Source organism: Convolutriloba macropyga, chromosome 3, assembly GCF_964194025.1.
Source record: "Convolutriloba macropyga chromosome 3, txConMacr16.3, whole genome shotgun sequence".
NCBI classification, from domain to species: Eukaryota; Metazoa; Xenacoelomorpha; order Acoela; family Convolutidae; genus Convolutriloba; species Convolutriloba macropyga.
In genome coordinates, this window is record NC_134470.1 from 45,751,498 (window position 1) to 45,774,897 (window position 23,400).

General features: G+C 37.6%; 1 protein-coding gene and 1 long non-coding RNA gene across 2 annotated transcripts; both read left to right on the top strand.

The window, feature by feature from the left end:
- The first annotated feature begins 7,205 nt into the window (after positions 1-7,205).
- Positions 7,206-14,190, top strand: LOC142337084 (uncharacterized). Its single transcript, XR_012758928.1, has 2 exons — positions 7,206-8,219; positions 13,769-14,190. It is a non-coding gene; the product is annotated as an uncharacterized LOC142337084 (long non-coding RNA).
- Positions 14,191-21,129: 6,939 nt separating this feature from the next.
- On the top strand, positions 21,130-22,094 carry LOC142337085 (glutathione S-transferase B-like). The gene has a single exon (XM_075386154.1). It carries the CDS (start codon positions 21,320-21,322, stop codon positions 21,974-21,976), a length of 657 nt encoding a protein of 218 aa, XP_075242269.1. The 5' UTR covers positions 21,130-21,319; the 3' UTR covers positions 21,977-22,094.
- Positions 22,095-23,400: the final 1,306 nt, after the last annotated feature.

The following is a 23,400-nucleotide window of genomic DNA, read 5'->3' on the forward strand; positions in this document are numbered from 1 at the left end:
TGACGAGGGAATTAGAGTTTCAATCATATTTAAAAGCTGTTAACTAGAGTGTCGGGATAATAGTTCGAGTTTCGAACAGAATTAGTGAAATATTTTGAATAACAACAGCTTTTAAATAAAAAAAGGATGGCGCGGCACTCCTCAAAAACGCTGTTACCGGAACCGTTTACTGGATCAAATGATTTTGAAAGTTACATTACACACTTTGAGCTCTTGTCACAACTTCAAAAGTGGCAAAGAAAAGAAACAGTAAACGGCGCCGAGACCGAAATTGATGAACGGCCGCATTATTTCGCGTTAAGGTTACAAAAGTCGGCTATTGATTTCTATCGTACACTTTCGGAGGACACTAGAAAAAGTTATGACGAGACCGTAAAGGCTTCCAGACAACATTATAATGAGAAACCAGTAGTGTTCCGGGGGAGGCTAGCTAGGAGAGTCCAGCAGCCTGGTGAAAAATTAACAGATTTTCTCGGTGATTTGCAAACTTTAGCCTTGAAAGCATACCCTCAGGAGTCTAATGAGATAAGAGAACATCTTATTTTGAGAAGATTCCTCGAAGACATAGAAAATAGTCAGGTGCGACTCGACCTGAGAAAGAACTTGGGTGACGCGGATATGACTTTAGACAAAGCTTTAGAAAGAGCACTACACATTGAAGCAGTCACGAGAATTGAGGAGGAGGATAATGAGCCGCGGGTTTCCGCCATCCAGTCGAATGAAAACACACAACTGGTTAATTCGATTAACGATTTAGTGCAAACACTGCAGACTAATCAACCTAATAGGCGAGAGAATCAAAAGTTTTCATCGCAAGGAGCGCGGCCAAAAGAGTTTCTGCGCCGTAGTCAGCGAAGTTCAAGAGAGAACGAAGATAGAAATAGAAATACTAATAGCTATACTAGAAGCAGCGCTGAGCATAGACGAAACAATTACGAAAGTAGAGCGCGTTCGCTAACACCGGGAGGTGAGAACAGAAGCCGAGATCGATCGCACGAGAGTCGTGCCGAGCAGTTGAAGGCAGCGGTGAGTTTCGAGAAAGAAAAATGTCGCCGTTGCCGTCAGCGAAACCATGCATCTAGGGAATGCAAAAATTGTTTCGAATGCGGGAGCCCAAATCACTTCAAACGAAATTGTCCGTATTTAAACGAGAATTAGCTGGAAATGGCAGGGCTTCATTTTCAGCCGGCTACGTAAAAACCTTGCGTGGCGGAAACAGCCCAGTGGAGGCGTTGTTCGCAAAAATAGTGATAAAAGACAAATTGATAATGGCCTTAATTGATAGTGGAAGTAGTGTTTATATTATAAGCGACACACTCTACAAGCAATTGGGGGAACCGAGCCAGATCAGAATGTGCAATAAAAATATAATAGCTGCCAATAACGGGAAAATGCCTATAATGGGGTCAACAGATATTCAAGTTCAACTTCAGAAATTTACATGTGAAATAACAGTCAAATTTCTAGTGACCAGAATTGAGATAATGCCTTGTTTATTAGGCATGGAATTCTTGTACAATTTTGACTGTATTTTAAATCTCAGAAAGAACGAAATTTTTTGCGGGGCGATTGGGAAAACATTACAATTGGCCCCATCCCAACGAAGTAATAGGAATCTGTTTTTAATTGCTGCTGAGGATCAAGAATTACCTCGTCGCTGCGAGGGTTTCATTAAATGCAGAATTATCGATGAAGAAGGTAACATAACACAGCAAACAGAAATTATAGTCGAACCTATGAAAGGGTTTGAAGACAAATCACACTTATTAATAGCGAGATCGCTGAATGACATGGTTGATGATGTCGTATGGGTTCGAGCTCTGAACCCTACATTAGAATCAAAGAAAGTTTACAAAAATGCGAGAATCGCATGTGCGGTAAACATCGAAAAAATTTCAAGAGTACAACAAAATAACCCCGACAATAGTAAAAAGCATAGGGACGAATTTAATTTCGACAAACACGTGAACTCAAGATCAATGAGCTTGTCTTGTGAGGAAATGTCAAAACTGAGGTCACTTTGCACAAAATATGAAATGATATCTTCGCGAAACTCAAATGATATGGGATTTTGCGACCGAATTTATCATAAAAAAAAATTAAAAAATGATGCTGTGCCATTCAGACGTACATACGGCAGCATGAGCTTTGAGAAAAGAAAAGCCATGAAGAAAATTGTCGAAGACTTGGAACGAGATGACTTAGTCGAACCAACACACTCTGATTGGGCAGCACCATCATTACTGGTATCAAAAAAAGACGGAACCTACCGTTTAGTTGTAGACTACCGTGGTCTAAACAAACAAATAGAGAAAACATGCTGGCCTTTACCGCGAATTAATGAGGTTATTGATTCACTGGAGGGAAACATGTACTTCTCAAACATTGATCTTCTGTCGGGATACTTTCAAGTGGCGCTGGAAGAAGAGAGTCAAAATGTAACAGCTTTTATTACAACTTTGGGCCTATATAAGTGGAAGAGGCTCCCTATGGGACTAGCTTCTGCACCAGGAGCTTTTCAAAACCTAATGGAATTAATTTTTGCTGGTCTCTCTTACGAAGTAGCTTTAGTTTAGCACCTGCATCTATAGCACACCACAGACCACAATATATGCAACACCAAGTGACTATGTTTTCACGATGAAACAGAAACTACAGGAAACACACCAGTTGATGCGAGAGTATATGGATGTCGAACAAGAACGCCAGATGTCGTATTATGATCGCAGTAAGTATGGGCCGTGCTATAAAATTGGCGAAGAAGTGTTAGTTTTCAACCCAACGGTTAAAAAAAGAGAAACAAGAAAATTTACTTCTTTCTATAGAGGACCATACATAATTGTTGAAATTATAAACGATTTGAATTTCAAGGTAGACGATAAAAAACGAGGAAAGCTTTCAAGGTCCATTATGACCGACTGAAAAAATATAAAACACGAGAAAAACCATTCACGCCTGAGCCTCAGGCGAAACGAAAAACAACCAGTAAGGAGCAAAAGAATAGCAATTTGAACAGCTCAGACGATGGCGATATAACTGAAATAGAATCATCAACAGACAGTGAAAGCAACCTAATTACAGAAAATCAATCCGAATCTGAGGATGCTAGCGATTCACTAAATGTTACAAATGAAACGCCTGAGAATGAAGCTAAAGAATCAGAGCAAGAAACCTCTAAAGGGCAAGAGAAGGCACAAAATGTTCCCGAGGGTGGAGGTGCAACTTCATCAAAAGCTACCGAGTACACTGAAAAAAAATCAGCAGAAACAAAAATTCCAAAACCAGAAAAAAAGCAACAGGAATCTAGTAGTAAAACAAAAAGTACTGAAGAAAAGATTAATAGTAATGCCAGGGCACCAAAAATGGCTACAAGGTCTAGCAGTCGATTAAAATCGGTGCCTGAGAGATTAAAAATTACTTTACTGAGCAAGATGAGGAGTACTTTAGCAGTCAGGAAACTGATGATGTTTTTGTTTCAGGAAAATCCAGAAAGAAATAATGGAATCGAAAAGAAAGACGAGTTCGTCTGGAGCATCGTGTGATGGAATATCACTATGTTTGTATCTGGCATTGCTAGCCGTTTTTGCTTCTCCCTCACTTTGTATTAAAGTATACGGCTATGATTTTGACAATATCGTATCAACAAAAATATATGCTTTGGATTACAGTACAAACTGTGATAACAAAATTCGACTATCGAAAACAATAGAAGAAGGTAGTTTGATATATTCTGAGGTTCAGCCCGAGATAAAATTAAGATTTTGCATGTATGAAGCGGCATATACTGTGTCTGCACTTAAGAAGAGCAATGTATATGACGATGTTGTCTTTATTACCAAAAACTCAAGACTCTTAAAATCCATATATCCATTAAACGAAGGAACCTGTAGGAGCATTTGGCAAAACAAAAACTTTGCTTTACCAGGTTTTGGAGATAAAACCTTTAAAGTCAACAATTCAGTAACGGAAAAGATTTTACAACGCGCAAGTGAAACTACTGTATGCCGAGGAACATAGCCAGAGCTTCATGAAAAAAATAATCGTGAAGGTGCTATGTATGCTGAGCCTGTAGAGTGGGTTTCACCTACAGGAGTAAAACTTATTGGAAATGTGATGATCAATGCAAAACTTTACATCGGAACAATTTGGGGAAAGCTGATACAAAGAAACCTCATAAGCTTTAAGGATCCCCTAGGTTTCTCGAAAACTGTTTTTATCAAAACCACATATTTTGAAGACGATTTAGTAAACTATTTTTTTGAAAATCGAGGTGAGCAAACATGTCAAACGATCAAACACTTTAATAAGGAGGACCCTGTAAAAATTTTTGGAAACAACAAGACCACTTTTATCAGCGGAAAAATATTACACAAAAACAAATATGAAGATTTTGCATTAGAAATCTTAGAGGAAAAAGCAATTAGTTTGTGTGGACAGCAGGTGAAAACAACCGGAGTTCCAGGTGTTTTTTACTTCGAGGAAAGTTCAGAACTGAAAACTGGTATCCTTAAAATAACCATGGATATGTTTCTTTCAAGCGTTGTTGACACCTTGAATTTCGAACTTCTCAAGGAGAGAGAATCTTTTTTGTGAAAATTAGAACACTCCAATGCGAGATTCAACGACTAAAAATTCAAACTACGATTGAAATATCAAAAAACATTGTTAGTCCATCCGTAACGCTCTTCGAGAAAGGAACTCACGTCGAAAGAGCAGGATCGCTGTTATATGTTCATAAATGTGCAAAGATGGTAGCAACAATAACTAAATTTCCTTTTTGCGCAGAAGAAGTTCCTGTGTTAGTAGAGGGTCAGAATTTTTCTTCTATTAGATATATGGACCCTATTACAAAAACTTTGTATCATAATTATACAATCGCTGCATGCAACCCGCTGTACCCAAATGTTGTGAAATTAGAAGACGGCAGTTTTCAACAATATGGAGAAACGCTGAAGAAATTCAATCGTGAGATGTATCAGTGGTCGATGAATAATAACTTAAACGTAAGTGATGAAAACCTGCATCGCAGCCTTTTCTCCATATCAGACGTAAAACAGAGTCAAATTGCTCGAACAATGCGCCATAATAGTAAAGGAATTATCAGTCGGGAAGCGTTCCGAGATTTAGGATGGAAAATACAGTCATGAAAATTTTATTCATTGGAACGCTCAGTTCCAAAAACAATTTTTTCTAACAAATGAAATAACAATTTTTAGTAACTTAAAAATTGAAAGCTTATACGTTTGGTTAAAAGCTAAGGATATTGCTGTGTCAGTCTGAACAGTCTACCTCCTATTCCAAGTTGTGAAAAATTTTCCTAAATTGTTCATCTATTTAGGATTAGTCATTAATGGAGCCTCCTGGCAACAAATGTTGCGGAATCTCGACCCTGTAACGGGAACACGTATGTATAATCAACTACTCAAATTAATTAATGGGCGTAGAGAACAAAAGAAAATGATTGAAGAGAAAGAGTCGGCTGTGTAAAAAAAAATGAAAATGGGTTGTCTTGAGTTCAAGACCCAAAAAAAAACAGAATGAAAATGACTTGTCTTGAGTTCAGGACGGGAAAAAAATGAAAATGACTTGTCTTGAGTTCAAGACCAAAAAAAATTAAAATTAGTTGTCTTGAGTTCAAGACCAAAAAAAATGAAAAAGAGTAGTCTTGAGGTCAACACAATTAAAAATAAGGGAGAAGTCTTGCGATCAAGACTGAAAATATTGAGAAACTTTAGAAGCAAAAATGGTTTTTTATTAAACATAGCAGGCAGTGAGACCCCACAAATTGGTGAATATGTGTACTATATGCCAGAGTTGTGGAAAGTTATTTCGGAGATTTCCCCGGGAGTGTACCGAGTGGAATCTTGTTTGTCACGGACTCGGAAGGTGTCTACACTAGAACTTCTGTTACCCGCCAATATTCGGTCCCGAGCTCTGCAGACTGAAGTGGAACTGCAAAGCCAGTGCGCGCAGTTAGAGAAATTGAAGAGTACAAACTCTTTACTCCAAAAAGATTGTGTCGAGCTTCGACAAAAACTAGACAGACATTGCGACAAAGCCAAAGAGGCAACAAGAGAAGCATTGGGAAAACTGAGCGCCGAGTGTGGGGCGCTAGGAGATAACCTAAAGGCGGCGGCAGCTAGAAATGCCGAACAAGAGCAGTCAATCGACTTACTTAAGCAGGAGTTGGCCGATATAAAAGTCAATACTGATAAAAAAGAGCGAATCCCTGGGGAAAATGGAGAAAGAGAATGACCAATTGAGGTCAGAGCTTCAGCAGTTGGAAAACTATAACCAGTACTTGGCGAGTGAGTGCGGAAGGAAAGACACTATAATTGATAGACAAAAGCATTCTTTGAAGAACGAGAGTGCCAAAACGAAGGCCACAGAGAAGTGTTTATTCGAGATTCGAAATAAAAATGTACTGAATCGGCCTGCGACATTGAACGAGATTTTGTTGGTAAAAAGTTCTGCTTCAAAAGATCAGATCAAAAAACACTACCACAAAATGAGCTTGTTGACTCACCCTGATGCTGGTGGAGATGAGGAGTTTTTCAAGACCATTAATCGAGCATACCAAATACTGATGAACGATGGCGCGCGAGAAGCGTACAACAATTTCGGGCTGGACGAGGCAGAGAAACTCATGAATGACGAAAAATGATACCTAAACTTTTTATATGAAAAGTACAAACTTATTGTATTTGTATTTGAAAAGTACAAACTTATTGTATTGGTGTACTAAAAACTTTGGGTTTCAAGGTCAAAGATTTAGTTTAAATTTTAATTTATTACTTGATTAATGACTGACACAATCTTGATAGGTGTCGACATATTGAAATAGACAAAGCTCGGGCTTCGAGCAATACTAACAATTGTGACATATCAGTATTTACTTGGTTAATTTACCACGGTGATAGAACCGATATTGGGTACGGGCAAAACTGAGGATAAAACTCACTCATTGAATAATAAACCTACCTTCAGAGTTAATCACTCAATTAGATCTTCATTTATTTGAAACAATTCTCTTCTGCTTTTATCTACTTATTAATTAAACTTCAATCCTTGTATTTTAAACAAGTACCACGCTCAACTACAAAAGATAATACGTATTGCGCACGGGCGGCTGCTATAGTAGCTTGTAACATTGTCGAGTCGAAGAATGATCAAACTGATCGAACTCCTGGAACTCTACAATCGGTTCTTCATATCCCGCTACAACGAATCAGACCCTTGTACTTGGCTTCTCTTGTGTGGCTGCAATAACTGTAGAGACTTGCAGAAGCTCATCTTTACGTAAATAACAATAAATTTTGAACAACTCAATAACCGGGTTTTATGCGAACCCGTGGATTACTTTATCCTAAATCCTTTGTTATTATTATTATTATTATTACTACTCAAAACGACTTAAAACTACTCAAACTGTGACTGATTGAATTGATATGGGTCTAAAGAACCCCTGAGTTTACTCTAAAGTCTATATTATTATTATTATTATTATTATTGATGAATAATTTTTCATCTATTTCGATGGAATCTGAAATCGATAAATTGAGCTCTCTCAGTTTTAAGGCGAGTATGAAGGATCACTACTTAATTGCCTAAAATTGGTTTCTCTTTGATTAATGGGACGAATACTATGTGATGAATAAAACAATGGAGATTTAAGACAGACGGCGCGTTTCAATTTAATACTAGATACACAACAAATTTTTTTTTAGATGAAATGATTCTGATTTCAAAGAACTCTCGTTTCTTGCGTGACAATTTTTGTAAATTGAATGATTATCACATAAGATTAATTTACACCTCCTATCATTACTCTATTGTAAAATGGTACAGAAATTTTATGCGAAAGGTCAACATTGGATTCAGTAAAGAAAAACCGAAACTAGAAGCTGCTGCTACCAAAACTTGGGCTAATAAAATAAGGTTCAAAGCAGGGAATGAAAATTATTATGATCGCCTAAATGCGATCGACATCAAGAGAGTAGATGTGTGCAGTCGGCATCTTTATCCGGGATATTTTGCGGGCACGAAGCTTGGTGGAAAAGTACTATTTCATGATAACTATTTTACTGGCTCAGACTGGGTTTCGGGAATGGGACGTGTTTTGCGACATTGCGAGGACCCAGATCCACCATATCTTGCCACACAACAGGAAGTTGAAAATCGATATAAGCCCAAACGAATCCGTGGACTGGATTTTTCAGGTTTGGTAGTTTGACAGTAATTGTTCGAAACTATTGACTTCCTTCAGTTTAGTATCCAGACATTTTTGTTTGTCATTCGTTTGAGCTCATTCCGATTTCGTATAATAATAAAAAGGTTTTAGAAGCCTCCGTGGCACGCGATCAATGCGCCGGCGTCCCGTTGTCGAAGCTTCCATTGGAACCACAGTAGAAGAGGGGCGGTTGTTGTCTTAAATCACCTTATAAATTATTCAAATCTCTATTTAAAATAATCTTTACACCCTTTCTTGTGCCTACAGAAGCTATTTTTCTTTGTATACAATGCTTTGAAGAAAAGTGTTGATTTCATTCCACAACCTTATGAAGAAAAGTGTTAATTCGGCAAGTCTTAGACAAAATTTTGGCAACTTCAACGCTTTCACCGTTGGAATAACTATGTGTATACAGATATATGCGCTATTTATTCTACTTTACAATCATGGGTCTTGTAACAAAACATCCATCTAAATTGAATACCTGTCATATACTTGAGGGTGTAGTTGTTCGGTCAATTCGCTATCGAGGAGTAAAGATTATGTCAACGTACGAGAAAACCGGTTTTTGAACAAAAAATGCTGTCTTCCGATTGTCAGTTTTTGTCCACGTGTGGCAATTAGACATCTGTTTTTTGAGGTTTTTGGTCGTTTTTCTAAATGTTCTTACGAATTTCTAAGTATAGATTTTTTTATTCAATGGAACTTCTTTGAATTGAAATAATAAGACCATCAAGCGTAGACTGCAAGCATGGTACAGCTGCAACTTCTCAGAACTGTTCTGTGAAGCGAAGGCAATCCAAATGAGAATGAATTCAAGGAACAAACAGCAGCACTCTGACCTCAAGATGTTCAACGATTTCATGTCTCGTGGTAAGATCAGTAATGCTATTCGCGTTCTTTCGGATGAGCACAAAGGCGGCGTGCTCGCACCTACCGATCTCATAGACGGTAGACCGGTCCTCGAGATTTTACGCGACAAACATCCTGAAGGTCAACCCTTGGAGCCCAACTGCATTCAGAGCGAACATCCACGCACGCTTCCTTACCACCCTGCTGTCTTCGACAAAATCAGTGCCAGGCTCGTCCGAAAGCATGCAATGAAGACTCATGGCAGTGCCGGGCCTTCAGGTCTCGATGCCGATGACTGGCGTAGACTACTTTCTGCTTTCGGACAAACCTCCACGAACCTGTGCAAGCTTGTTGCCAAGTTTGCTAAGAGGCTTGCCACGTCCATAATACCACCGGATGATTTGATTGCATACAATGGTTGTCGACTAGTGGCTCTGGATAAATGTCCAGGTGTGAGACCTATTGGTATTGGTGAAGTAATGCGTCGCATCACCGGACGCATAATCGTCGACTGCATCAGGCAAGATCTAACATCCCTCGGTGGAAACATGCAAGTGTGCCTGGGCCAGAAATGTGGCATAGAACATGCCATACATTCGCTTCGCCACAGTTTTGATGATCCTGAAAACGAAGCAATTCTTCTAATTGATGCCAAAAACGCTTTTAACGTGCTCAATAGACGAACAGCTTTAGAGAACGTGAAAGCCTTATGCCCATCTTTGCATGTTGCCTTACAGAATTCCTATAGCCACCCGTCTCATCTCTACATCGGTAAGTCGACCATACTGTCTCAGGAAGGTACGACACAAGGCGATCCCCTTGCGATGGCAATGTATGGAATCGCAATCCTACCCCTAATAACAAGACATAATGACTCTTTGACCCAAAAATGGTATGCTGATGATGGTAGCGTCGTCGGTAAGTTAGAAGATATCAGGGCACTCTTCGACAAGCTCACTGAGCTCGGTCCCAAGTATGGATATCTTGTCAATCCTCCGAAGTGTCAGTTGATAATTAAGCCAGGAGGCGAGCGCCAAGCGTCAACTGTGTTTGCAGGCACAAATGTGGAAATCACGCAGGGCGCTCGAGTCCTGGGATCAGTTATCGGAAGCTCTGAGGCCAGTAAAAATTTCCTGAAAGATGCAGAAAATAAATACACAAAAAGTTTAGACAGACTTGGTCAATTTGCTCTCACCTCTCCCCAGAATGCCTATGCATGTTTGACGAAGGGGGTTCAACAGAAGTTGAGCTTCCTTTCGCGTACTACACCCTCCATGGACGGGGTTCTGGACAAGGTGGAGGAGCGGCTTGGCCGAGTCATACCGAACATCGTCGGCAAAGAAGTAATCCAAGAGGAAGGAGAACTTTTTTCTCTCCCTCTCAGAATGGGTGGGCTTAACATCGCCCTCCCACAAGATCTTCACAAAAATCTTGAGCAATCAGTTGAACTCTCAAGACCATTGGCGTCATTCAAAATATTCAACAATGTGAAGTAGAACAAACCAAGATCAGTCTCAGACAGAAAGCAGACAATCAACGTGAACTCATCTCGAAAAAATCCAGAATCGAAAACAATCTTCCAGAAATGAAGTATACCATCCAGCTGGCCTCGGAGAAAGGAGCATCAAGCTGGCTTAACGCGCTTCCGTTGTCAAAACATGGTTCTGACCTCGCGAAGACTGAGTTCCGTGATGGAATAGCACTTCGCTACACCTGGGAAGCGAAGAACACGCCAGCCATATGCCCATGCGGGAAAGAATTCAGCCTCACCCATGCCCTCCATTGCGCCAAAGGCGGTTATACGCACCTACGACACAACGAAATTAGAGATGTGTTTGCAAACCTGATGGATGACGTTTGCCACGATGTACAGATAGAGCCAAAACTTCAGTCGCTCGATGGAGAAATTTTCTCGAGTAATTCCACCACCACTGATGATGACGCTCGACTGGACATCAAGGCAAACGGTCTGTGGGGCTCCCGCTTTAATCGCACTTTCTTCGATGTGAAGATTTTCAACCCTCATGCGAAGAGCTGCCCTATGACCATAAAAGATGCATACAAATATCACGAGAGCATCAAGCGAAATAAGTACGAAGAGCGAAACCGAACACAGCAGCTTCAATGCACTGGTTTTTGCTTGTTCGGGTGGTCCAGGTCCATCAGCATCGCGCGTTATGAAACAACTCGCAACCAAGATCAGCGAAAAACGCGGAGAGCCGTACGCTGACACTATAAGCTACATCCGAACGAAAATCAGCTTCGCACTTCTGAGGAGCTGTGTTCTCTGCTTGAGGGGATGTCGTGCCCTCAAGCCTCGTGTTCTCAGTGAGACTTCGATTAGCGCCGTCGTGGAGGAGGGAAGGCTGCACTGAGTGTTTGGCTGCTTATCTTTATTCATTTGCTTATTCCTTGATGATCCATTTTTATTTTAATCCTTCCATTCTAGTTCCCTATGTGTGCTATATATATATATATATATATATATATATATATATATATATATATATATATATATAGGTGCTTTCCTCTCCACTTGTTATTTATTTTTGTGACTGGGCCGTCTTTACACTGTCTGGAGGGGAACAGCTTGGAGTGCAGCATCCGGCTACTAAGTGCTACTCATCATACCCTATTTTTCGACCTACATCCATCGATGCCGGATGGTGTACACGGCCCTTTTTTTTATTATTTTACTATATAATATAATATTTGAATTGAAATCAATATCTGTGTCCTTTCCTTAAGAAACAGGAATCTGTCGTATTGAGAAATTAATCAAAGTAGCTCGCACTTCAAAAAATTTTTATAGCCGCAAAGCGATAGCTAGGGCTATTATTGGCCTTCTCTTGGTTTTTTTACAATTTAAAGAATTTGAATTGTGTTGAGACGTTTTTTTTATAGATTTGTGGAGACATTTTGATTATTTTTGAAGTCAAATTGGAGTACTGATTTTGGTCACGCCGAAACAGCAAGTTGATTGAAAAAACGAGTAGTTTTGCAGCAAATTTTTTAATCAGTTTGTAAATTAGAGTGAGAAAATGGTGTCTGAACAAAAACCCGTTTTCTGTTGTGCTTTTATGATCACCACGAATTTTTTGATGAAATTTTTCCTAGTCTTTTCCGGGTCTGGTTTTTGTTTAGTCAATGAAAGTTTTTTGATTTATAAGTCAGGACTTTTACCCTGCTGTTTTTTGTCAATATTTTTGTTACAAACGTATGACGTCACTGTCAGTTAAAATCTGCTTTTTGTTCCGTCATTCATTGACGCAATCTTGACTGATTTGCGTGCGTGACGTCATTTTTCACTTTTACTAGAGCGATTTTGTTTATTCGCCTGATTAATTTTGGTCACATGTGATTTACTTCATTCTCAAAATGATTTTCCTCACTATAAAAATGACTTTCCTGTATTTTAATTAAAGGAGATAAGGTCAACTGAGCTTGTGACTCTAATTAAAGTTAATTTGAGAGCAGCTAATAGAATCAGCAATGAGTCATACAGTTTCTTATTCAAAGTATAACATCTTTCGGTCTGTTTTTTTGTTATCTTTTTGAATCTGCACACTTATATGAAGGTATCGCGGCTATTTTAGGCAATCTGCCAGCTAGGTTTTTCAGTCTTTGAAATCCCAAGGAGTCAATAGCGGCTATTTACCAATAATCTACCGGGTATATTTTCGTCCTTTGAAATCAACCTCCTTTTGTAAACGTATTGCGCACGGATACGTGTAAAAGAGCCGACGTAATAAAGAACCGACGTTAGAAAGCGTCGAAACCTGACTTTATTTAAAAAGAACCGAAAGCAAAAAGTTGCCTTTAGTTACCCTAAATTGTTAGCTGATTACCATGAAAAGTACTTAAGTGGGTTAATTGGTCTTATGTTTGGTTGTGATAGTTTCACATCAAGTCCCATAAGCCGCTAAGGCATGGCCATGACCCGCTATAATTTGAGGATAAATATTTATTAATTCCCTTTCAATTTCTTTTACTAGAAAATATTAAAATTTCATTTCTCAAATACTCCGTTATGATTGGCTGAGAACTTGATAGTCTCATTTCAGAAGGCAATTTAATTGGCTGCAAAATTTATCGACTAATAATTTAGATAAATTTTCGGCTCTCTTTCAATCGGCTCTTTTCACTTCGGCTCTCTTACAAGTCACCATTGCCCGCAACCCTCTAAACTGAAGATGACTAGATTGATAAAAGCGAGCACTGTCAGTCGTGAGCGATCATCCGACGTTATTTGGTTAGGTTAATTATTAATTGCAGTAATTACCTTTGATAACTTAAATTGCTGCTCGCGTACCTAATCTAATAAAATTAAATGATAGGTTTCGGTTCTGCTTCAATTTAGGTTTTCGAATCGTAGACATTGTTTGCAACTAGCTATGCGAATTTAATGCACGTGCGCGCTAGCCTTGTTTAATGAAAACTCACTGATAAAAAGCTGCTTAATAACGGACCTATTTAGTTGGATCTTTTCCGTTTGTGCCCCCCCCCCCCCCCCCCCCCAGTACGTTATACGCCCCCAGTTACAGAGCACGTGCCATTACATAGTAAATCATAATAGAAAAATATGGCACGTGCGTCTGGGGGTGCATATACTATTCACCCACTAAGCTGGGGGGGCCTTAACGGAAAATATCCAATTAATTTTGGCAACACTGGCATTATTTCCAGGCACGCATGTGAATGCAACGGGTCTGCGCAGCATTGAAGGGATGTTAGACCAGGTAGAAGTCGTCTACTTCAACAATTGCCATCTATTTGACAACGAATGCCTCAGTCTTGTTTCAAAAGTGTTTGGACCTACGTTGAGAGAACTGGATATTAGTTTCTGCTCAAAAATCACACCACAAGGACTCTGGGCATTGAAAGACTTCGGATCTCATCTAAAAATATTAACTATGTATGGATTACCCCATTTAGCCTCAAGTAGAGAACTATTTCAAGTTGACCAGACTGTACCGTATCTAAAAATATATGTTTAAGAAACATTATTTCCAAAATTGATTTTAGTACACAATATTTGTCCACATTTCAGAATAACTGAATTGATTGAATTTTGTTTGAATCCTATGAATTTATAAGTTTTTAAGCTCTTCAGTTTTGAAATCTTTTTGAGAGTTGATAGTACGATGAATCTTGTTGTACTAGGGGGCTAGGTTACTTACTAATTGCGTATATTGAATCTTGTTAGTTTAGAGGGCCTAATCTTAAAATTAATGGTTTTCCACTTTCGAGTGAATTTGGATACTCCCTGTTGCTTTATAAAATGCTGTGTTGCAGGTTCGATGCTCTCAGATCAATGTTTTTTAATCTATTTTAGATAATAATCTTTCTCACCTTTTCAGTTGAAACTTAATTCACCCATTCACGAATTTTTCTCATGCAAGTATTGCTCACGCCCAAATATATTTCTGAAATGGTGCCTAGAACTTCATAGCAGTCCACGTTTTTAATAGCCGCGAAGCGATAGCTGAGGCTATTATTGGCCTTCTCTTGATTTTTTTACAATTCAAAGAATTTGAATTGTATTGGGGCGCTGTCTTTTTTTTTACGGCTCGAAGAGGAGTATTGCAGAAGTCCTTTTTTCAATCAATTTTATTGGAGTGATTTTTGAAGCGGGAAATGAAACGCGTGAAAAAATTTGGAGTGATTTTGTTGCTGAACAAAAGTGAAGAGCGGAGCGAAAAGAGAGTGGTTTTTGTTCATACCGCTGTTTTTGAGAGAGCGAGAAATTGATGTGTGAAAAAGTTTTCTCTCAGTGAGCAAAATTTTTGTTCACGTGCGGCATTTTTAAGCAGTGTTTTTCATTTATTTTCGTTAAGAGGTTTGTTTATGATTTTGTTTTGATTTTAGGCTGGTTTCGGTAGCGGTTTGAAGGTTTCTGGAAATTCATATGAATTTTATGATAATTCGGAGGTTTTTAATTTATTTTGCTGATTTTCGGGCTATTTTTTGGGGTTTTTTTGACGATTATTTTGTTTTACTGGCTCAAATGGGCTCAAAAACCCCATCTACTTGAGCAATATTATGATAACAATTGGTTACAGTTTTTTGGGTAAGAATCATTTTTTTGTTGAGAAATATGACAAAAAAAATGGCGAAAGTTGGAACTAATTTTCTTAATTTTTTTGCAGTTTTTCGTTTTTTTTTCTGTATTTAGCTAAGTTTCTTTGCTTATTATGACTTGCCTATTGTTTTGCGAGCATCTGGACACCCTATTGGCTAAAGGGAATTTTTCTTTGGATTTATATGTTTTTTGAAATATTAAAAATTTTTGTAACTTTTTCCAGTTTTTCGGTGAAATTTGTTTGAGCTTTTTTTCTTAATTTCGCCTAAAGTATTTTTTGAAAATTCACCTAAAAGGTTTTTGTAAGTACTAGTTGTTTTGATGAAGTTGTTTTGGCAGAGATAGTTTTTCAGGATATCAATTTTTAACAAAATTTGATCAGATTTTTTTATCATATTTTAACAGATTTGTTTTTATTGTTTTTACTTTTTTGTTTCATGACTTTGTTTCAAGATTATCATGAATTAGTGAAAGCACGTTTTGTTTGATGAGTAGTTGGATGGCGTTTAAATGGATTTTCTCTTCGAGTCGTTTCCGGAATTCTTCCGGCTATGTTTTTTTTAAGATCTGTTCACACATTTCCATGATTTTTGAAGTCAAATTGGAGTAGTGATTTTGGTCACGCCGAAACAAGAAATGGAGCGAAAAAGCGAGTGGTTTTGCGGCGTGAAATTTTTTCGCTCTAAATTTAAAGTCTTTTTTTCAATTTTTTGGATCGGATTATTTTCTAAATGGTTTTTCCAATCCATTGATAGTCCGTTTTAGGTCTAGTTTTTTTTAGTCAATGAAAATTCTTTGAATTGTACGTCAGGACTTGTCCTGCTATGTTTTATTTACTTCGTCGTCATGATTTTTGTTACGACCATATGACATCACATCCACTTCAAATCTGCTTTTTGTTCATTCGTTCATGCAATTTCAACTGATTTGCGTGCGTGACGTCATTTTTCACTCTTAGTGGAGCGAGTTTTTTTTGTTGATTTGCGTGATTAAATTTTGGTCACACGTGCCTTACCTCACTCTTAAAAATGACTTCCTCACTCTAAAATTGACGTTTCTTTGCTTTAATTTAAAGGGATAAGGTCAAATGAGTGCTTGTCACTCTAATTGAAGGTTATTTAAGAGCAGCAAATAGAAACAGCAATAAATTATATAGATTTTTAATCAAAATTTAACATCTCAGCCCTTAATGAAAAGAATAAGTTTCTTTTTTGGTCTGTCTTTTTACCTTTTTTTGAGACTACAGATCTATGAAGCTATTGCGGCTATTTTGTGGCAATTTTCCAGCTATGTTTTTGTAATTCTAAATTTTTCACTCTTCTTAAACGCTCAAATTTACATTTTATGCCCTAAAAATTAACATTGGATATTTTATCAAAGTGATAATCACAATATATATAATTAAAGCACAGTATACAAAAAAGGATTTATTTTATAAATTTTATTTCTCTCGTACAAAAATTGAGCAATTTTTGGTGCGCTTGTAAACGAAAAAGAAAGACACGGAAATTTTTGGTACGCTTGTAAACGAAAGAGTTTTTCAAACGCGTTTAAATAGGTCAGGAAACCTAAAAACATCAAAAATGGCAGCTTATAGATGTAACAAGATAATATCAGATTACCGAGATTGTTTGCTCAAAGTAAAAGACAATTTATCGCACATTTTTAGTAAAACCCGAAAGTTTCCCACGAAACATTGCCCACATTGTTTCCTATTGGGTCATTCCGAAGTTGTTGAAAAGAGTCGCGTACGGAAAGTCCCAATGGGAAACTTTGTGGGCAATGTCTGCTCACCACAACATATTTGATGACGTTATTCGATTTAAGTGCATCAACTAACACAAATTTTTAATCCTCTCTCAGTGTCTGCTAATAAAATTCAAAAAACAATATTGATAAAAATTTGCTTTTTGGGAAGAATTTTTTTATTCTTTTCAATCTGGTGTAAGAATATCCAATCTAAAGTTTAACAATCTGTCAGAACTATTCTGGTTCATTAATTTGTTAGAATTTTTGACATGATTGCTTCCTCAAAAATTTCGGAAAATAGTGTTTATTTGGTGATCATAGAGAATTGAAGAAAAAATCGAGAGAATCATGAATATGAAATATAACCGAATTAGATGGCAGAGGTACAACTTTTCAATAAAAGAAGTTTCATACTTTTCTATCCCCAAAGTCATTTATTTTGCGTTACCATGCCTTTTATTTCCGGTTTTCTGCTGAGAAGCTGTCATCATGTTTCTGTTAAACGTGAAAGAGTCAATTTTCAATCTCAAATTCATCCACTGCTCATTTTCTATTTAATTTCTTTAAGCGCTCCTGAAGGGCCTTGGCCTCAACAAAAAGATCGTCGAATTTGCACCTGGTCCAGAGATCGAGCATTCTAGACAAAGTTTGTTATTGAAGCGTCATTTTCACTTTTGGATCTCGCGAGAAGTAAATGCGGCATTATCATTGTGCAAATCATAGCGCATTCAGTCTGAGGCCCATCTTCAAGCGTCCTGGTGAGAATGATGTTCATAATATCTGCAATTTTGAAGCCTTCTTTATTTTTGCTAATGGTAAAGAAGATTGGTTTCCAGTGAACTATTTCATTGTAATTTTTCCGTAGTTTCTATTTGTTCGTCTTGAAAGTTTTTCCAAAAGTCGCATGGTTCCGGGGTTGTCTCAACTGAGGGTGTTGGGCCATGTTTAGCTGTTTCTTGAGTGTCAATTTTTGCAAGTTCACTGCATTGTTTGCAAATGAATCTTGGATGGTGATCGTTTTTAGTTGAGAGGCCGCTGCGTTTGATATGCATATATGTACTGCAACCGTAGAACCAAACACAACCTCGGAGGTGAATAGAACACTTAGAGCAATGGGTTTGAGTATCTGACATTGTCAGAGGGAGGCTGGTCACCGAGTGTATATTATTGATAAAGTTGAATATAACTATGCATAAAATTCATTGTAAAATGTTGTCACACTACGTAGATACACGGTAAACAAATGGTTACCGTTGAAAGAGAAATGAATTCCATCTCGACAGAAAGAAGACTTGCTGAAGAAAAATATGTTGAAATGATCAAAGGAACTGTGTAGAATTGAAGAAATCAATGCAGAGCCAAGTTCATGAAATATTTTTTCCTGTTAACAAGTTTATTATTTGAAGTGGTAATTATTTTAGGTGACTTGACAATAAGCAGTTGGAATTTATAGCGTATGATGTCCAACAGAACTCGGTAGCATTCAACGAAGAGAGCTTGAGCAGTGGTGATCATTGAATCCTGCGACAATGCATACTGATCTCAAATTGAGGGGAGGATACTGGTTGAGTACATTGAAGAGGTCGATTAGGTTGGCTACGCGATATGAGTGGATGGTTGCTCCGACTGCGCTGTCTTCAATATGTTTTGTCCTGGAGCTACCAATTTCTAAATTTTGTGCATTACAGGGCAGGATCTGTGCAGCAAATTGTTTCACCGCCTGCAAAGATATGAAGCAGTATGGTCTGGTTCACGCAAGTACAGTCAGCTTCAAATCACGCGCAATCACAGGAGTACACTCACAGACACAGCATACAGTCATATATATATTTATATATATAATATATAAATATATATATCATATATTATTTATACATATATTATATATATATAAAATTGAATATATATATATATATATATATATATATATTTCACATACACTATAAATATACATGAAGTAAGCATTTATAGATGTGTAGGAACAGTACAACCTGGTGGTTAGATGTCGTTTCCTCCCGTTTGGCCGCAGACCCCAGAGAACACACAAAAACCGGGGATCGTAGACCCGAGACCACCAACAGGACGCAGGACCACTGAGAGAGCACAAAGAGCAGGGCACAGCGAACCACTGAGAGCAAACTTGACGAGCTTGTTTCTAAAATCCCTTAAGGGCGCTCAACCACACACAGGCAAATCATGAGCATAACGTATCTGTTTAGTAAGTGTATCACAACAATTAGGCTAATTGTTGAAAAAATGTGGGCTTTTTGAAGCTGAAAAATGTGGGTCTGAAGAATTATTTGGCCGACAACAATTGGAGATTGCTTATTATTGATGTACTGAACTACTGTTGTCATTTACTTCCTCTGCTCCAAATTACTACTTCAAATTTGATTCTGACCTTAGATGTTTCTCATTAGGTTTAAAAAGGTAAAGCAGGAAAAGTTGAAAGACCTGAACGTGAAACTTTTATTTGTCTTTATTTGTTTCTGAAAGTTCATTATAATTAATTGCTCTTGAACGAAGATCATAGCAATTATTATAAACGTGTTGGTCTTTTTTTATGCAAATTTTTTTGCTTGATCATTTTGCGCTTTTCTTCTAGAATATTCTCTGACTTCTCAAATGACGTTTTCACGCTTTCGTTCTTTAATTTTGAGTCATCTCTTTTGCTCTCACTCAGAAGTAAAGGTAGTTGAGAAGGGCCTGATAGCCGAGTGGACAGTGATCATGTTGAGGGAGAGGGAGGTCAGTGGTTCGAATCCCGGCGTGGTAAACCATTTTTGCACCCTTAAAGAAAACATAATCTAGGGTACAGCCCCGGAATTAAATTGTCTCGCCTGTCGTTCAAGAGCAATTCTTCCGATATTAGTCGGTTTATGTTTTTTATGCAATCATATTACGCTTCCGTGATGGAATGCCATTGTTACCTATCCATATAAAGTGCAGATAAAATGGAACCCATGAGTAGCAATGAAATTTTGGTTTTCACTGCAACCAAATGCAAACAATAATTTGACGTGCATTATTTGCTTTTCAAGGTTGATTCAGCGACTTCTTTGATATCTGAAAGTTCTATCTGCTTGTTGTACGTGTGCAGCCTGAGTATTGTGCTGTGAAAATAGGTACTAGTTCAGCACTTAGTAATATTCCGAAGCTCAAAGATACCCAGCAAAGCTATCCGCATTCAAGCTAATGAAAAATCGGCTAGTGAAGTGGACAATAACATTTTTTGGGCTCGAAAATTTTCATGATGCTGTGAGCCCTGTGATAACTAATTTAAGCGAGTTTGTTTACTCGTAATAACTAGCAATGGCTTTTGTTGATAGTTAAGATTAATATATACTTTTCACAAGGTGGTAAAAACTAGTCAATAATGATAATAAATTGTTTTTTGGTGTTACAAATAACTATAAAATTTATTGGAGGTAGAATTCTATCTTTGACTCCTAATGCAGATCTTTTTATTTTAGAAATTTGCGAGAAAAATAGAAATTTGTGTTATGAGTTGAATGAGTTGAAAAAAATTTAAAAAAACATTGCTTTCAATATTTTTTAACTAAATAATTAAATTTTTGCCTACAACAGTTTTAAAAAATGTTGAACAGAATATAGTTTTCCAATTTCTCATCAGCAAAGTTTTTTAGTTGCCTGCTTGAAGCTTGTTTTACTTTGTTAATGAAAGAATTGACAAGGCTGACAAGGACTTTAATCAATTTTCTAGTTCTGTTTATGATTCTGTTTTTCGAAAATTGTTAGGCCATTAACTTTTTTAACGTTAATTGTGCGAACAAAGGAGTTCTGTGCGAACAAATTGTGAGAAGTTCTGTTTCGGTTAAGGTCATGTTTAACAGGAAGAAGGGGTTCATGACATGGAAAGGTCAATGTAGTACATTGACTGATCTGAGGAGCTAACAATATCGGATTAATCGTAACTAATTGACTGATTAGATTCCTCGACTGTTTCTCTAAAACTAACAAGTTATGTGTTAGATTAAAAGGGATTAATTGTCGATTTGTTGCTTTAGAAAACAGTCCGTACTGACAAAATGCTGATAAGGTAGGGTTTTTATAATAATCTGTGGTTCCTTCTATGCCAACTGTACTAGTCAGTGCATGCGTTAGTTATCTGTGACAACTATAAGTTGCTTTTGGGGTGGTGCTTTTCTGTTTGAGAAAGTTGGTACACAAACAAACAGCATAGAATTTGGTTATTAGGCCTCCGTTAGCTAGTCAAAATTGACGGTTAGCAAATTGGTATTGCTTATGCAAATAACTCTATCATTTGGGTTTGTTGACCGGCTTCTAAGCACCTGATTATAAGGCTCCATTTATAAACAGAGCAAACCCACGTTGCAAAAGGGGGCAAATAGAATCAATCTGCCCGCATCTTTTCGTTAGAAATAATGACTTACCTAGTTGCGTATTGGAATATTCGCGGATTCGTTGAGCCGATTCATTTGATCCTTGAATATTTGGAACTGCCTTATGAGACAAAACGGTACGAATATGACAATGCAGACGAATGGCGCGAGAAAGACAAAAAGAACCTCGGACTTGACTTCCCCAATATTCCATACCTGATAAAGGATGACTTTAAAATGAGCCAATCAATTGCCATCATGAAATACTTGGGAAGAAAAGGGGGACTGTATCCAACTGGTTCGGATGAAGAAATGGCAATAATGGAACAAACTATGGAAACACTCATGGACTTTAGGGTAAAGTTTGCCATGCTCTGTTACCGGCCTGGTTTTGAGGAAAATAAAGTGGAATACCTCAAAAATGTGACGGTAGCTCTGAGTCAGTTCGAAGCGTGGCTGGGTGCTGGTCGAAAGTGGCTGAATGGAGACAATCTATTTGTGGGTGATTTCCAGTTTTGGTCAACTCTGGATTACCACGAGTGCATGGAGCCGACAGTTCTGGAAGCATACCCGAACATTAAGAAGTACAAGACTGAGTTCGAAAGTATTCCTCAGATTGCTAACTATCTGGCCAGCGACAGATTCAAAAAGTTCCCTGTCAATGGCAAGCCGGCCTTCTGGGGTGGAAACGCAGAATAGTTTATAATGATTGATTATCATAAACTGAGAATGAAATTTGACATTGAAATATAAATAGAGCCGACAAGTGCTCCGATAATCTTATTTTTTATTTTTAAAATGAAAGAGTTTGAGTTTACCTACGTTTAATTAACGGAGGAAACGTTTAATTAACGGTTTAATATTTAGAAACAAACGAGGACGGTACTCCCATTTCACACTGCTTTGTTCAACAAATATTTTAAACGAGAGAATTACTTAGCCATAACCATATGAGAAAGAGACAGCTGCTCTCAAATGAAGTTTAGTTATGCTGTTAGTCATTATTTTTTTTGCTGCTGGTTTCTTTTGAGTATCTTTTTCGGATCGATTTTATTTTTGGACTTGTTTACGCTTAATGTCTTGCTTTTTGCGAGATCTAAATTGGGCTCTTTCAGAGCTTGAAACGTTTTGTTGTTTAGAGTGTCAGTAGCCACTAGTAATGCGCGTGCCTGCAGAATGTATTACGCTCCCCAGTACAACTTCTAAAATGTGCGAAAAATTTGAACTTAAACCCTGAGATGACATATTTAGTACCTTCACACTTGCTCCTGAGTGCGGGATACAAGACCCGAGGCACATTGTTTTATGTTTCAACTAATTCAGAGGACTCAAGCGGAAAAATAGATATGGTCTTTGTACTTAAGAAATAAGGAAAAATAATGAGGCTCGGTACTGTGGTTTCTTTCTAATGTTCCGACCCGTCTCATCCTAATTTTTGGTTTAATTGTGTACCAAATGAAGCAGAGATAGGAAATTTTTTGAAGAGAGTTTTGTATTTTTTTAATTTAAAATTTGATGGATTCTAAAGTAAAGGCAAACATATATACCCGTGATGTTAATACCAGTGAAGTCATTTTTTTCCATTTCAATAGAATGGGTTAAAATTGAACTGGTTTCCAATTAAAATGGTTTCCAATGTTTCGATAAAAAACACTCATTTATCAAGTAAAGACCTGATTTTTGCTATCACAAAAACTTATCCGCTGAGGGGAAGAAGTCACAAAAAAACTCTTTGACTTCCTGGTGCCTTAGCATATAGTTGGAAGAATAATGGAGAATACGATGAAATTATAAACGGCAAGTCCTGAAAAACAATCTGGGCTAAAAATGACACCGTACCATTTCAACGTACCATTGGATGAGCTAGGCTGGGTAAGTTTAAAAACCTCCAACAGCGTACAAAGCATTGGATATTTACAGGGGTACATACAAAACCTCACCATGTCAATCTCCAACACCTTGTTTTATTAGATCGCGCTAGTGTTTCTTCTTTTAGGGCTTTTTAATAGCCGCCCTCATCTTCTCAGCCGGCTATTATTGCGCTCGTATTTTTTTTTTTACTTCGTCAAACTTTTTTTCGCTTTACCATTTTGCCGCTTTTTCGACATCTTGCGTGAAATCTT